The 17,787-nt window shown below is 38.3% G+C and overlaps 1 protein-coding gene across 1 annotated transcript in view; it reads right to left on the bottom strand.

Annotated features, from left to right (window-relative positions):
* LOC113406051 (von Willebrand factor A domain-containing protein 8-like) overlaps positions 1 to 17,787 on the bottom strand; it is a 258,349-nt gene that overhangs the window by 176,817 nt on the left and 63,745 nt on the right. The window contains exons 10-12 of the mRNA XM_029910690.1: positions 12,597 to 12,728; positions 10,217 to 10,351; positions 10,040 to 10,117 (exon numbers count right to left, since the gene is read on the bottom strand). Coding sequence (XP_029766550.1) covers positions 10,040 to 10,117; positions 10,217 to 10,351; positions 12,597 to 12,728 — 345 coding nt within the window. The remainder of the gene's footprint in view (positions 1 to 10,039; positions 10,118 to 10,216; positions 10,352 to 12,596; positions 12,729 to 17,787) is intronic.

The following is a 17,787-nucleotide window of genomic DNA, read 5'->3' as shown; positions in this document are numbered from 1 at the left end:
AAAAATTCTATTAATTTCTAAGATCCAGCAAAATAAAATACAACTGAGATATTTAAGGGGGGAAGAGAGGGTAAAGGAATAGAGGGACCAGGAGCCCTCATACAAAATGGAGTAGAGTTCCATATGGACTTTCTGCACCTCAGCATAGAAGGTACTTTTGTAGACAACGCAACAGCAAATCAGAGGAGGGGGCCAGCATATCAGCCACCACATATATATATATATATATTCTTTGGGTGTTCCCTCATAGGAGATGCTCCCCATTGCGATAGAGGAAATTGCAGTGGCCGCCATGTGGCCTGGAAGATGAATTCCTTCCTCCTGCACTTTCAATGCAGATGATCTAACCAGGGCATAGCCCCCTAACTTTGGTTGCAGAGTGGATAAAAATCAATGATTTTTTTTATTTAAATTGGATGTTTTTGACAAAATGCTTTTTGAGGAAAAACGTCAGCTATCTGCGCAGAGCTTTTAAAAGTTATAGTAAACCTGCTCTTGTAAAGTGTTGTCAGATGCTACCGGTGTGGTGCTCTGCTTTCTCCTATGTTGATATCACTCGGCTGCGTGCGTCTGTTCCCTCTGTGTGCTGCCCCAGCTCTGCGCAGATAGCTGACACAGCAGACCCAAAGAGAACCCCCAATAACCACAGAGTCTAGTAAGATGCAAAGTCACGTTGACTAGGTTTATTGCGACCTTGGACACAATTGCAGTTCCCCGTAGATTACTTAGTCTACCGGGCATACTACGAGAAAGTGCCTCTTGGCAATGGACCCGGCTCAGTCAGTGGCGGGACTTTCCACTGCCCCCTCGGCCGGACAAAGACACCACCCCAGGGATACATTCTTATACACAGGTACAAACAAGTTACACATCACTCCTGACGTATTGAGGTGCAACCCCTCTACGTAGCAAGGTACAACCCCTCTATGTAGTAAGGTGCCGCCTCCCACCTTGTACATGTTGGTTCGATCAAAACAACTCTATCCATCATTTTACCCTTTTGCCCCTGTCATTGGGATGGGTCGGCCTGTTCCATGTTATCTGTGGAATGTTCCAGTATTGGAGTGTTCTGATATCTAGTGTTCAGTACTTTTTAGGTATGTATCTTTTTGCAGCATCAGCCCTTTCCTTGCCAGCTTCTGTGAGCAGGGCCTGCCTCTGGCTCACAGCTTAATTTTGCTTTATGTTAGCAAAGTCTTGACCATTTCTTTAGTTCAGGCCTTAGGCCTCATACCAGGCCTCTGATACCAAGGTTTATATCTCAGGGCCTCCTCTTACTACATTTGGTAACAACCAACAAGAATGCACTTTTATGTAGAAATCCATGATTAAATCTAGTCTTCTTGACTAGTGATTTAAATCATGATTTAAATCAAATCCACCCTGTTTGGTTGTTTGCAGTGAACAGCATTTGGCCTAAAAATCAGAGGTGGGAAAAATATTTGTTGCTGCAGTTGCAGCTTTTGCATACATTCTTCTTACAATGGTAAATCCTTTGAACTTTAAACAATAAAAATAGAATAAATTACATCATATAGCCTGGATCATTTCCTCTTTCTGCATTTCATTAACAGTCTTAAAGTAACAGGACAAAGTCTTGATCCTTTGATGCTTCCACTGATATGTAACTTAAGGTTTCACCGTCAGTACCATAAAAACAACACATCTTTTTACTGTTGTACTTATTCACCATTTTGCTTTACTACTGAAATACTCAGTCTACACATAGAATGAGAAACATATCTTTATCAAAACAAAGGAAAATATACCAAAAATATTTCTGTGCCCTTGAACTGCCACTTATTTCAGAAATTCTCTATACATTCTGTAGTTAATAAATGCTGCACAGGAAAATGTATTATAATTCAAAATTAAATTAAATTTCACTTTATACCTGACTCCTCTTTGGGAATGAAATTAACTGCGCATAGTATGAATTCATTAAGCTAAAACTAACGTTGAAAGCAAACAAAGACAGATACCAATAGCCCAAATGGAAAACCTAAATTTGCTGAAGATAGAAAATCAGAAGAGCAGAATGCAATAAAGTATAATTCAGAAATAAAATCAAACTTCACATCATATTCTAAATGACTTGAATTGGATTTGATCTGGTTATGTAGAGATGAAAAACTATCTTGTTACCAATTCTCTCAATTACTCAATTTCTGTGCTGTGGTTAAAGTTATTGGTTTTTTGTCCAAAGATTTTTTATTAATATTTATTTAACCTTGATTACTTATTTAAATATTATACTAGTAATATATTTCATATTGTCATACTCTGAAGCTGAAAAACAACTGCATTTAAACAAAAAAATCTGTTTTGAGCCAAGTCCTTGTAAAGCCTGATTCAGTTATAAGACAGAAAGGTTATTCCTTTTCCCTTTGGACTTATGTCCCTTTGGACTCAAGCTTTCATTGTGTTTTAAGGAGGTTAATTCTTTGGGGGGTTTTTTGTTTTATTTTACACCAAATATTTCAATTTATTCTTCATACTTGCTTCATTACTCTTTCTCTGTCTAAAAGTGATTTGATAACTACTCTTATAGTGTGAATGTCAAATAGAAAGATTTTCATTAAGGATTTGGAAAACCTTTTATATCAAAAGAGGAGGATCCAAATAATCTAAAGCAGCGATTCCCAAAATTTTACATAAACTGTCTTTTAATGCAGAGATTGTCTCATGGAGGCCTTCCTCTCCCATTTTGTTCTCATGTACCACCTTTTCTCCCATTTCTGATTGCATAAAATCCCTGTAGCAACTACAGCAATTGCTTACATGGGAAAGTAATTTTAGGAAAGTATTTAATTTATTTTTAGTTCTCTCTGAATGCACTTAAGCAACTGGAAATGAGGAGAAGCAGCAGCCTAAGTACCATATGACCAGCCAGCTCTTTCCTGGGGACAACAGTTTGGGAAACACTAGTCTAAATTACTTTAAAAAAAAACAACAACAAAAAACAACATTCCTCTCCTGCAGATATTCCAGAAAAATCTAATATTCAAATAGTAGTAGCTTTAACACAATTCTCATTTTGATTTTTTTTCAGAAAATAATTATCCTTTATAAACATATTAATACTTTTTTTTTTTTAACTAAGGTGTGTCTTTCACTAAACCAGCCATTTGTTGTTATGTGATCTCAAAATTTTCTCTATTACTTCATTCCTATTTTCTGTTTGAGAAATCCTAGCAGAATGTGAGTCCAACTTGGCATCAAAAGTAAGAAACCTAGAGTCTCTAGCTTCTGAATTGCGAAGAAAATGATCACTGTTGGCGAAGCAATGGGAACTGGCTAAGTGGGATGGCTTCTATTGCCATAGTTGCTAAAGGGGAGTGAGATGTAAGGGACATAATACTTGTCATTTTCATTAGATCCTTGGGAGCCATGCAAAGGTTACTAAGTAAAAACATGCTCCCCCTTCCCCCCCCCCCTTTTTTTTTTTTTTTTTTTGCGCGCTTTCTTTCTGGAGATATTTTAGGAAATAAAATATGGGAAATTTCATTTCTTCCCAGAACATTTTCCTGAAGGCTACTTAGTTAAACCTGAAGGGGGGAAAAATGTTATTTCTTCAGCTGAATTTACTTCATTGCATATTTCTGTGCCTATATTATTACTTGCTAAATTATAACTGACTATGAAGACACAAAAATTTATTGAATTTTAGGATTAGGATTATCATAAGAGATTTTGGCCTCTTAAAGAAGCCACAAAGACTTTTTTTCCTGACCCAAAAAGGTGAAACTAGATATGATAGAGTTATTAAACTCTATATTGCCTAGTTATTGAATGAATGCATGTAGTTAATATTTGTTCTAGTATCAGATTAAATTATTGCATATATTGATATACAATGCTAATTACTTAATATCATAAGTTTAATTTTTTTGTAGAAACCAGATATTTCCTACTTTTAGTTTTTAGTTTATAAGTTCTTAGTAATTTCCAGCAAAAACTGGATACATATTTTGGAGATGTACTTATAATTAGGCTTGGAAAGATTAGATACAATTTGTGTTTTAATGGTTCTGATCCTTTACATTAATCTTGTCTTGATTTTATGTTATTTCTATAATAAAATTGTTGATGTTATATAAAAACACTAGTATATATTTTAAAAATTACTTTATACAGAAAATAAATATCTCTCTATTCTGGGAGACTATATATATATATATATATACATACTGAATAACAAGTTTAAAAATTGTCATGTGTTTACCTTATTAATATCACTTAAATATAGCTTTATAATTCCAAAAAGTCAAAGAAATGTCTTTGCAAACTCTGTTTCCTTAGAATCTGATCTAACTCCCACTGAAATCAATGGAAAGACTCCCATTCACTTCTGTGGGAGTTGGATCAGGCCCTTTTGTGTAGGCATCACAGATACCCTTTTGAAAGTGAAAGTTTTAGCTATCTTATTAAGTGACTGAGCTCATTTTCAGCTTTATCTGTCATGGGCTCCCAAATGGGAAGTCCTTAGCTGCCTTTCTGCAGATCCATACAGGCTAGAGATGGGGCCTGGAAAAATTTTTGCCTGAATCATTGGTATTTGTAGCCATATTTCTAAGTTTCCAAGACCAACTGGCTTCCTATACTGGTGATGAGTAAATACCCTGACACTGTGTACACAAATAATGAAGATTTCCCTTCGTATATAACAAGGGTCAGGGTTCATCTGTCATGTGTGGGTTCATTTGTCAAGCCCCAAAGAGCACATATTCCCTTGTTGCCAGTTAGCTGAAATTCTCAACCTGTTCTCGTATCAAACTCTGAGCCATCCTGCAGAGAAAGAAGACCAATCCCCTGGGAAGTATATACTAGATAAGCCCATTGAAAGTGAAGAATTGTACAGGAAGGGGAAATAATGTGCACAATAACTATCTTCAGAGGAGTTTGAACCTCATCATCTAATCCTGAGGTAAATACTGGAAGAGACAAGTTGATCTATTCATCACTTAAACGTTCACATATAAATGTGAATAGAACTAAACTAATAGTATTTTGTAGAAAAATATTTAGTCAGGAAATGTTTTTCTATAGAGTTTAGTGTTTTTAGTTTTATTCAGATATTGGTCAGTGCTGGAAGTCTTCTCCCATCACATTTCCTTTACTGGCATGCCTGAACATATGGAATGCCTTGAAGATATGGAATGCCCTGAAGATGTTGATGTGCCACAGGTTGATTTTGACTTGTGTCTCATTCAAAGCAGAACCCTTCAGATGATTCTGAATACCTTCCTTCTGAAGGAAGATATATTTTTCATATTCTTTTATTTAAGGCCTATTTTTATAGACAAGAAAAAAGACAGTGCAGGGACGGGGAATCAAACCTTAACACTGAGAAATACCCCACAGCCATTTTCTATCCTGCAAAATTATGTGACAGAAAATGACAAAAGATGGTGACCAGGGAATAACTTGTCAGACTCAGAACAGACATCAGCTGTGGATTTGCAATTTTTCCAAATATGTTCCTGTCAACCTTTCTATGTTAAAGATCTAAAATTTAAGTATGGTCCGTAGGCAGAGATATGCCAGATTTCAGTTTCAGGCAGGGTTTGCGTGAGCTGCTTTTTCTTTTTTATAATAATATTTACTTGTCTAATGATTCTTTACTTTACCAAATGTGCTCAAATAGAGAGCTATTTGAGAATACATAGTCAGATTTCAGGATGTAATAACACATATATCCATTCTAACAGGAGTAAATATTCTTTGTTAAATTACTGTTTGTAATTTGAGATTTGCTGACTATAATTTAGCAATTTAAAGAGAGATTTATTATTTCTGGAATAAGATAGAAAATCTCTTTCTTTTTATTTCACTGTCATTTGAAAAGAGAATTTAAGTTAGACACTACTGAGACCTTTTCTCCCACCTCCTCCCCTCCATTCCCACGGGGGACACTTGGCAGGTCATTGGCTCTCCTCTTCACCAAGCTCAAGCAGGGCCACGATGGGGTTGGGGGCCTGTGAGCAAGAAACATACTTGGGTCCCTCCACTGAGGGAGGGGAAAAAACTGCCCCCACGCTTGTTACACTGGCAGGAGTCTCTTACAACCTACCATCTGGAATCCAGCTGCAGCAACTCCCTAGCCAGAGGCTCAGGCACTCTGTACTGAAGGGAAAAAGAGAGAGAGAGAGAGATGCAGAGATAAAGGAAGGAGAAAAACTGAATGAAGATAAAGAGAATGAGAGAAGACAAGGAAAAGGTACTGCTGGGATCCCCAGCAAGAAGAAACAGTGGTAGGTAAAAAGTAGGACCTCAGAAATTGCCACACATGGCTACTGCAGAGGCAGAACACTTCTGGGAAGGAATATTGTGGGTGGGCCCTCCTATACTGACCAACTTTGACAGCCCTATGTAAGCTCGAAAGTCCCTTCTCACCCTCACTCCCTTCACCTCCATACAAGCTGCCACTATTGCTATCACCTGCTATCACAGCCAACTACCTCTATGTTATGAAGAGTCTTGTGATATTTGACATTCTTCTTAAAGCCCCAACTCTTTTAGCCACATGATTATGAGAATCTCAGCTTCCTTAAAAAAAAAATCTCTAGCCCTCATGGCTGCAGAAAGAAACTTGAAAATATGAACTTTAAACGCTCAAAAACCAGAAAACAAATAAAAAGTCCATCTTTTCTGCTAACATATCATGATTTTTAAGCCAATCTCATGGTTTTGGGGGCCTGATTCATGGTTTTTGACTACTTGATGTTGGCAATACTGTCCCTGTGACAAAGAAGAGTGACTGTTGCTGGCTGCCCAGCACTCTGTTGAATGTTGGAGATGAAGGGGATGAAGATAAAAGAGAAATGAGTCTAGGAAGCAGTACAACAGAAAGACATCTGGGGGTTATAGTAGATCACAAGCTAAATATGAGTCAACAGTGTAACACTGTTGCCAAAAAAAAAAAAAAAGGCTAACATAATTCAGGGATGTATCAGCAGGAGTGTTGTAAGCAAGACACAAGAAGTAAATCTTCCACTCTACTCCACCCTGATAAGGCCTTAACTGGAGTATTGTGTCCAGTTTTCAGGAAAGATGTGGACAAATTGGAGCAATAGTGCAGACGAGAGCAATAAAAATGATTAAAGGTCTAGAAAACATGACTGATAAGGGAAGATTGAAAAACTTTGGTTTGTTTAGTCTGGAGACAAGAAGGCCATGGGGGACATGATAACAATTTTCTAGTACATAAAAAGTTGTTACAAGGAGGAGGGTGAAAAAATTGTTCTTTTAATCTCTGAGGATAGGACAAGAAGCAATGGGCTTAAATTGCAGCAAGTACTTGCACTAAATCCACCTTGCATTGACATAATGAGTTGCAACATCTTAGTTGCAATCCCCGTTTCATGTTTGCCCTAACTAAGTCCCCAACCTGCTATAGAGAAGGCAAAACCCACCCCATACCTTGTCTTGGCCAATCTGACGGTGAGAGAAAAAGCCTTTCTCAGCCCCCCAAGAAAAAAGCAACTAACATAATACCCGCAGCAAATCATGACAAAACCTGATATTTAACTACATTCACAGGAGGGACGGTGGGTGCTGCTTTGCATGGTCCAGGTAAAGGTGTGCTTTTCCTGCACCGGTATGGACCTGCATTGTTCCCTCCTCTCTTCTGGCCACCTGGCAGGGGGAATGGGCCAGTGTTCCCATGATGACCCGGTCTAACGCTATCGCAGCTAGTCAGTCTGGCTCTCTACCCCTTAAATTGGCCAAACACCTTTTCCTGCAAGCCAGACACTGCTTAACGTGTAGTGAGATCATTGTCCCATGCCTCCTACAGTCAACCAACAAAGCCATCCATTTGTCAGCTTCTTGCAAAAATGTCTCTGTACCTTTTTCCATCCCTTCCCTGAACTGCTCTGTAAATCGTCAATCTTGTTCTCCAAATCTCTCCTCAAGACCCACCTCTGACACAACACATAGGTAATCAGTCAATTAATGATGGCTAGGCTGATGGACTGAAAGAGAGAGTGGCACATTATCTATTTACAATGAAAAAATGTCAATTTCTATAAAAATTGTATATATTTGATTAATCTTTCTCTACTCCCTTCCACCTACACTTCATAAGTCACTTCTCATCTTAGATTCTAAGCTCTGAGAGTGAGGTACCGTATCCGTGAATGTGTTTTTCTAGAACCCACCACAACAGAGCCCCAATCCCGACTGGGATCTGTATTATATTTAATATAAACATTAAACAACAAGAATCATGACAAAAATCAAATAGTAGTGGTTTAAAGTAAATATGTAAGACAATATGAGATTATGATGGAATCTGAACAAAGAAACATACTCCTGGGGGAATTATGTGCCAAAAAATTAAAAATTCTGTGCACAATATTTTAAAATGCTCTAAAATTCTGCATATTTTGTCAAAACAACACAATATAATCATGCCGGTTTCAATTATTTTGGTAATTTATTTCAAAACACCTGTCAGCAAGTATGTCTGTAACAATACAGACAACAAAAAAGATTCAGAAAATGTTTTTTGACAAATAGATTCCTTACTAGGCCTATTAATACAGAACTCGGAGTAATAATTCATTTAAACTACAATACATAAACGCATTTCCTACACCACTCAGAGGCAGTGCAAATGCTTGGGAGAGTCAAGGATAACAGAGGAGCTGAGGGAGAGGGAAGTAATTGTTGGGAAGGAGCTGGGGTGTGAACTTGGAGGGTTGTTGGGTGTGAGTGGGAGAAGTATGGAAGTTTTGGAGGTTTTAGGGGGATGGGGTTGTTAGGGAGCCTCCCGCATGCAGACCCTGACTGATCCCTAGCCTCTCTCATTGTCAGACACATCTGCCCCTGTTCCCATATGTCCCTGCGCCCCTCCCCCATCCCCATGTGTCCCTGAATCCCCACTCAACTACCCCCTCCCCCATGTCCCCACAACCCCACTCCCAGTCTGTCCCCCTCCAATTAGCCCTTATGAACCCCAGTCTGTGACCCCCCAGCAATCCTATGAACCCCATGCTGTCCATCCCCCCCATATCCCATGCCTCCTGAACTGGCCCTACAAGCAGGGTGCTGTGAGGAACCCAGCTGCTTCTCTTCCCTACCTGCCGCTGGGGCTGATCCCACCCGGGTGCGGCTGTTCTCTGTTCTGGCGACACAACAGCCCCTGGTGGGCAAAAGGCATAACTGCAGCACCTCTCCAGCAGAATGTATTTTCTGCAGAGAAAAAAAAATTCTACCCGGGACATGAATTCTGCACATGTGTAGTATCGCAAAACTCCCCCCGAAGTATATAGAACATAAAAAGTAACACAAAAAAGAAGCTCCTCAAAACATAAAAGCAATTATGCATTTTCATCACAATAAAGAAGCTGCCTTCCAGAATACAAAAATGTAGATGGTGGAGAATTCCATTTCACAATTGTATAGCATACGGACGGACAAAAAAAAAGGAAGGTGAAAAGGTCTGCCAGGGCCTCTAAATATGCCAAAACAACTGGCCACCATTTAGACCCAAAGGCAGGAAACACACTTAGGAGAACAACATCCAAAGACTAGAAAGAAAGCATAACACTAAGTTATGCTAATTCACAGCACCAGCTCTCAGCTCTTTGCAACTAAGAAATATCATAATTTACTTTATTGAACAAATCTCTTTACACTCCACTCACTGAAGTTCTCTCTTCCTATCTCTACTAAGAGCGTGAAGTCAGTGGGTGCTCTGCTACTGACTTCATGGGAATTAGCATCCGGCCCTATACACATAGTAACCTACCTTAGATTTTCATACTACACTCTATATAATAATCTCTCTATGTAGTCTTGCAAATTGGAAGAGACTCTCCAGCTCAGTATTCTGACAGCAAGTGAGCAAAGTATCTCAAGAACTACTTTCCTTTCATTCTTATATTACTTTTGCTTCTTTCCTTAGATGAATGATTTTTCAAAGGCTGTACCTTACACAGAGATTCCATCTAGTTTCTTTCATCTGTAACCTATGTATTTCATGTTTCAGACCATTTGTAAGGCATACGCACCACTGTATAATTTACTTTACCTGATACAGCATGACAGGCTCTATGTTGTATCCTAACATATTGGCAAACTCCTTAGCAATAACTGTTTTGCCACAGCCCTATAAAGTAAAAAATAAAATGAAATAAAAATTAAGGAATTAGATTCAAAATATCTTGCAAGGAGGGGAAAAAAAGGAAAAGAAATTTACAGTTCTTACTTTTCCGCCTATCAAACACATATCCTTAACCATATGTGACTGCATCATTTCTGCCAACAGCTGCTTATGGCTGGAAGTCTCTATGAAAGTGTCTGATCCAGAACACAGTTTTAATGGTCTAGTCCCAGCTGGGACCTACAAGGAGACAAAAGATAAACAAGTTATATGAAAGTGGTTTAGGCTCGGGGGCAGATTGGTTTACACTGGGTCAGTAACCCTGTAACATTTCACTGGTGACTGCATTCTTGTGCTCCAGAATCTAAATCTTTAAAAAAAAAAAAATCGCCTTTATGGCTTGTGGTTGCAAAATAAATAAATAAATCTGCCATGAAATAGGAATCAAATGTAAATCAACGCAACGGTTTTGGATTTGGTTTGCAGGCAACATGAATCAATAGTCCTGAGAGGACTCTGACTCACCTCAATAGGGTATTAACGCTGAAACCCAATTACAAAGTGAGCCCTGTAATCATTTATTGCAGATTGGGGGTAAGAAAGAGGAGAAATGATCTATGGTGAAGATATGAACAATCCACTTGGAGGGAAATCTCACTCTGGTGTTATAAGTGGGCAGAGCTTTGCAGAATAGAAACACTTGTTTTTCCTCCAGTTTAACCCCTGCTTAAACTACTACATTCTGTTGCTCTTTCCCCACTCACACTGGTCACTGCTTCCCCTCAAATTCCTCCTCTACCCTTGTTCCCAAAGAGGCCATTCATTCCTCAGAGAAACTCCTCAATCAACTCTCAGTTCACCACAGTGCCTAATGAAGCTAACTATTTCCTTCAGAGCAGCTCTCCAATCAGCTTCTACCCAATTTGCTCCTGCTCTCCAACCTCCTTCTTCACTTCCATCGTACAAACTCTCTGAAGTCATCCCTCCCCAGTGTGACTCAGATCTCTTTCTGCCTCCTACTAACTCTCCTCTATTACACAGATACCTCAGTCTCACTGAATTCAACCCCTACTTTAAACTCAGATCAACATGCGTTTCTTAAAAAATGCCTTATTTCTCCACCCAACAGACCATAAGCTTCACAGGAAGAAATTCAGACTAACTGTATTTGATGTGATTAATATGAAGACTTTTGCTCCGTTTTCTAATTCAACATCCTGTGTTGGAATAATGTTACTAAGCACATTTTATTTGATGTGGAGGACAAAAGGAAAGAAACTACTATTGTTTTTATTTAAAGATATAGTGAAAAAAATGATTCTTTCAGAAAAACGTAACTATATAGAAGATACCCCCAAGAGCATCACATATGCTTTGTATTATGTTATTCCATGGCACAACCCAAAATAAGGAATCAAGAAAGTACTTTTCCACCAACACTTTAGTAATTGATGAAATAAATAGATCATGTTGCTGAAAAAATAACCACATAGAAAACTGCACGAGTTACCTGAAAATAAAGCCTTACTTTTCCATAATCGAATACTCTCCAGTTCATAAATGACATTTGCTAAAAAATTACCATAAAAAGTGGATATTCATCGAGGCTCTCAGTCAAATTCCTTATCAACTTTGAGCATTAAATGTAGGTGAGAGTCAACAGAAAGTAGCGTAACAAATTTGCAGTAGTGATATGAAACCAAGAATATAGCTCGGGGTGGGAAAACTACAGCCCGCGGGCCGGATACGGCCCGCAAGCCATTTTAATCTAACTCTTGAGCTCCCGCTAGGGTGCAGGGTCTGGGGCTTGCCCTGCTCCAGCACCCCAGCCGGGGAGCAGGGTCAGGGGCCACTCCACGTGGCTCCTGGAAGCAGCCGCATGGCCCCGCTCCAGCTCCTACACGTAGGGGAAGCCAGAGGCCTCTGCTCTGCACACTGCCCCCGCCTCAAGCACTGCCTCTGCAGCTCCCATTGGCCGGTAACCTCAGCCAATGGGAGCAGCAGGGGCGGTGCCTGCGGACGGGGCAGCATGCAGAGCTACGTAGGAGCCAGAGAAGGGAAATGCCGCTGCTTCCAGGAGCCTTTGAGGTAAGTGCTGCCCAGAGCCTGCACCCCTGAGCCTCTCCCCGCGCCCCAACCCCCTGCCCCAGCCCTGATTCCCCTCCTGCCCTCTGAACCCTTCGATACCAGCCCAGAGCACCCTCCTGCACCCCAAACCCCTTATACCTAGCCCCACTCCAGAGCCCGCACCCCCAGCCAGAACCCTGACCCCCCCGGACCCCACTCCCCTGCCCCAACCTAGCATCTCCTCCCGCACCCTGAACTCCTCATTTCTAGCCCCACCCCGAAGCCCACACCCCCAACCAGAGCCCACACCCCCTCCCACACACCAACCACAATTTTGTGAGCATTCGTGGCCCGCCATACAATTTCTATTCCCAGTTTGCCCACCCCGATATAGCTTGTTGAACCTGTAAATCATTACCTGGAATTTCACTTCTTTTTCAGCAATCTGGACAGTTACATCAGCCTGTAAGGTCTTGCTTCCATGTATTTGTTCCACTTTTTTAATCCTACTGGGAAGCAAAGGGCTTTCTGAATCCTGGAGCTCAAAACGCTGTAAAAATTGAGAAAGTAGTAATTATTTAATATAGTACTATGTTTTTAAATGTTTCCACTAAAAACATGGCAGAAATTGATGCAAGACTAATTTCTTCTGAAGTTCAATATCCATTTGCTGTAAGAAACTTAATACTGGAAAAGTTAAAATGGACCTTGTAAGATGCTAACATCAGTATGTATCTACTAAGTGTTCTCTATTCAACTATTAGCTTGCTGCTCCTCTTGTCAAACAAATTAAACTAAGTCATGAGATGGGACAACAGAAATCCGTGAATTCTGAAAAATCCATGAATTCCAGATCTTGGTATAGAATTTTCTGTTATATAGATTTTGAAGTTTCTTTTCTAAATAAAAAAAAATCTAGGATATTCTGATTGCAAGATAGCCCTAACGATATAACTTCCCACTGCTGACTTGTTGATTTTGAAGCCAGACAGACTGAAATAAAGTTCCAAGCCTCCAGCACGTATGTTCCCACACCATTTATCTTTGAGGGCTATTATGACCACTTGGGTATTAGAAACATCCAGCTTAAAAAAAAATATGCATCAAGTTAAGATGCTTATTTAGTTTAACAGCCTTGTGTGTAATGAAAGTTGAGGGCTCCCAACACACAAGACACTTTTATTATATAGCCTTTAATAGGCCAAGGAAGAAATATTGCCTTTTTGCCCATTTTACCACCACCTCTGCCCTCCATCACTCTACACTGTATGCAGGAGTGAAAGCTAGGTAATAGAGAGCAAGGGATTTTGAGTCAGATTTTTTAAACTACGGTTTGTTTTTTTCTTAACACCTCTTTAACTCTAGTGCCTAATGAACACTTCCAAGAGAGGATATGTCCATGTGAAAGATTCAACACGCACGCGCACAAACACACACTTCAATAAAGGTGTGAGCGTTCGCCACATACATCCAAAGACTTGTCTACACTTAAAATACGACAGCAACACAGCTGTGCCACTGTAAGGCTTTAATGTAGATGTTACCTATGCTGATGGGATGGATTCTCCCATCGCTGTAGTTAATCCATCTTCCCAAGAGGCAATAGCCAGGCTGACGGAATGATTCCACTGGGGACTTAGGTCAGCTTAACTAAGCCACAATGAGGTGTGGATTTTTCATATCCCTGACAGAAGTAATTAAACTGACTTAACTTCCTAATGTAGACCAGGCCTAAGACTCCCCAAAAAGTCCTCCCATAAAACCTGCTATTTCAGAGGTAAAAAACAAGTAAAAAACCTAACCCACACTTATTTGGGAAATGATTTTTGGTCTTTTTTCTACATAATCAAGAAGCAAAAAGGACCCTAACTCATTTTTAAAAAATTGGTTCCAGAGCATCTTAAATTTGGCTGGCCATCTTGGCCATAGCCTCATGTTCCATGCAGGTGAAAGGATATTCTGTAGGAACTAGGTTATGAAGGTTCAGAGTTCAAATATCATGATAAATATCTGTCTGGTAATTCAGATAATGAAGATTGCTGCTGTGATGAAAACATTTGATGCAGTGTTGTTATAGCCATGTTGTGTAATATCTTTTATTGGACTAACTTCCATGGTGAGAGAGACAAGCTTTCGAGCTCTATGTAAGCTAAACTCTCTCACCACTAGAAGTTGATCCAGTAAAAGGTATTACTTCACACACTTTGTCTCTTGAAAACATTAAAGTAAGCTTCACATTATTTTAGGTGCATTCGATTGCTTTTATTAAAACTGTGTTTCAAAGAATAAAATTGATGTATCTTTATTTGTACAAGATACCATAGCATTGTAAATTAAGGTTCGAAACACAATTATTTTTTGTAACATAATCAGACACATACTTTGGCTCTTCACTCTCATAGATTCACATTCTGGACTAAAAGGCTACAAATTTTTCATGTTTAAACATGAACTTTTTAAAAAAAAGCATAAGTGTACTTTAGTGCAAAACTGCCAACAATTCTATTTTTATTTTAACAGCTGAACCAATTTCAACCATCACTAAACATTGGAAGAACAACAGAAAAAAGCTGAGAATGTGCATTCTGAGTTTCATCTTGAACTAAGATTTTAATTGGCAAGTTAGAGACCCTGATGCAAAGTTAACTGAAGTAAACAAAAAGACTCCCATTGAGTTCAATAGACTTTGGATCAGGTCCAAAGCTATTTCCACATGCAATGCTGACAGACTCTTATAATTACAGCATCATTTCCAGGTGCAATTATAACAAGGGAAGGAAACGTTTTATTTCTTCACATTTCTCAAATACAACTATAGATTTCTATCTAATGCTCTGGGTGCCAACAGCATAAATTAAAAATCACAACATAAAGAAAGGATTGGCCATGAATATATTAAAGTTTCAATCACCAGACTCCTTAAAGTTTCCATCATTACTCAAAAAATTTATTGAAATTAAAGAGAATACTGACTATGTAACAGATAAAGCTCAAAATGGGTACACACCCCCAAATCACATTCAAGAATAAGGTAACCGACTCCTTCAGGACCTACCTATATAACGTGTAAGGGGGAAAAAAAGCATTATCGTGTGTGACTTCAATCTGAGTAACAATGCTGGAGGTTAGAGCTGGTAGGGAATTTTTCAATGAGATTTCTTTTCATCAGCGAATAGGTTAATAGAAACCAAAACTTTTCACAGTAAATGGTCAGTTTCAATGAATTTCTTGACTCGAAAAAATGTTGAAAATAGTTTCAGAATGTTTTGACATTTTATACATGAAAAATTCCAGTCTTCCAGTTTGAAATGAATTTCTGTATCAAAATCTAAGCTAATTATAATAAAAAATAAAAATGGCCAAAACTGAAACATTCTGATTGATCTGAATTAATTATTTTTTTCCTGGATTTTTCAGTTCACAAAAATGTCCAAGATTGACTTTTTGTCCCAATTAGAAACAGGAAAAAACCATTTCCTGCCCGACTCAACCGGAAGTCTTAAGCTGCTAACAGTAAAACGTCTTTGGAATTTCTAAGTAGTATAAATGACAATTACCTAACTCACAAAGCATTGCATCTAATATAAAAGGAATTCTATATTAGACCTCATCTTGTCAGATAAAGAGGAAATGATCTTAGAATTAAAAGTTAATGGTTGCTTTGGTGCAAGTGATCATGATTTAACTATATTTGTTATGTGCAAACACAATAAAGTTCCAACCAGTAATATCTATACGGGGCACTTTTAAAAGGACCAGTTTCACAAAGCTGGAAACAATTATGAGCCAAATCAGCTGGGAGAATTTAAACAGAAAAAATATAACTGTTAACTGAGAGATGTTGAAACACATTTTACTGAATTCCCAAAAAAACACAACTGAGGAAGAACACTACACAGGTTAAAAACCAGACTGGCTTAGGGACGTGAAAGAAGCAATAAATAAATTTAAAAGGTGGAAGAAAGGAGAGGTTGATAGCAATGAATATAAATTAAACCTAGAAATTGTAGAAATTGATAAAGGAAGCAAAAGGACACAAGGAAATATCTACAACTAACATAGCTAAGGACAATAAGAAATGTTTTTTTAGTGTATCAGGGCAAAAGTACCCTAATGGTATTGGTCCATTATGAGATGGAAAGGGTAAAATGGTCAATAATAATGCAGAAAAGATAAACGTGTTCAATAAATATTTCTGTTCCATATATGGGAAAAAGCCAGATGATGTATGCATATCCTATGATGAAATACTTTCCATTCCAGCATTAACTAAGCAGGATATTAAATACCCACTATTAAAAATTAAGACATTTTAAAGTCAAGAGGTACACATTACTTACACCCAAGGGTTTTAAAAGACCTCTCCAAGGACCTCTCTGAACAGTTAATATTGATTTAAATAGATCTTGGAAAACTGGGGCAGTTCCAGATGACTGGGAAAACGTTGTGCCAAAAAGGGCAAATGGAATGACCCAGGTAATTATAGGCCTGTCAGCCTGACACTGAACTTGGGCAAAATAATGGAACACCTGATACAGGACTCAATTAATAAAGAATTAAAAAATGGTAATATAATTAATGCCAACCACATGTGTTTATGGAAAATAGATCTTGTCAAACAATCTTGATACTCTCTGATGAAATTACAAGTTTGAGTGATAAAGGTAACAGTGCTGATGCAATGCATCTAGACTTCTGTAGGGCATTTGTGTTGGTACCACACAATACTTTGATTAAAACCTAGAACAATACAAAATCAATATGGCACACAGCAAATTTATCAAAATCTGGATAACAGATTTATGTCATCAAAATGTAACAGTCAATGACAAACATCACTGAGCGGGTATGTTTCTAGCTGAGTTCTGCAGGGATTGATTCTCAGCCCTATGCTCTTTAATATTTTTATCAATGACCCAGAAGAAAACAAAATCATTACTGATAAAGTTGGTAGATTAAACGAAGATTGGGGGAGTGGTAAATAATGAAGAGGACAGATCCTGTATTGCTTAATAAACTGGGTACAAGCAAACAATAAGCCTTTCAATATGGCCAAATGTAAAGTAAAAAAGAATGTAGGGCATACTTACAAGATGGGAAATTCTATCTGGAACTAATGACTCTGAAAAAGACTATGAATCTATGAAAATGCTGGAGGGATGAGAAGGTGGGCAGGGAAAAGAAGAGAGATAAAATAAGCATTTTCTCTTTCTTTTTTTTTTTTTTTTTTTCCGTTTGATGGTTTTTGTTCAGCATTATTTCAGAAAGCTCTATAGATTAACTGAAGGTTTAACAGACACAAATGCCCATAAAGATAAACAAACTAGTAGAATTATCATGAGACACTCAATATTTTTCATGTGAAATAATTTAATTACAATTAATTTTATAAGACGTTTATGAATTTTAGAAAATTATTATTTTCCATTTTAGTGACAAAGACCTACCTCATGAATATCTTCTCTCTAAGGCCCCGATTCAGTAAGGCACTTAAGCACATGCCTCACTTTAAACATGTGAGTAGTTACATTGTATCAATGGGACTAATACATTGTTAAAGTTATACATGTGTTTAAGAACCTGTGAACTGTGGCCTAAATTCACTAGAA

This window comes from Terrapene carolina, unplaced genomic scaffold (assembly GCF_002925995.2).
Source record: "Terrapene carolina triunguis isolate 2854851 unplaced genomic scaffold, T_m_triunguis-2.0 Scaffold17, whole genome shotgun sequence".
Classification (NCBI taxonomy): Eukaryota; Metazoa; Chordata; order Testudines; family Emydidae; genus Terrapene; species Terrapene triunguis.
The sequence above is the reverse complement of the archived record's forward strand: the minus strand, read 5'-3'. Positions and strand labels throughout refer to the sequence as shown.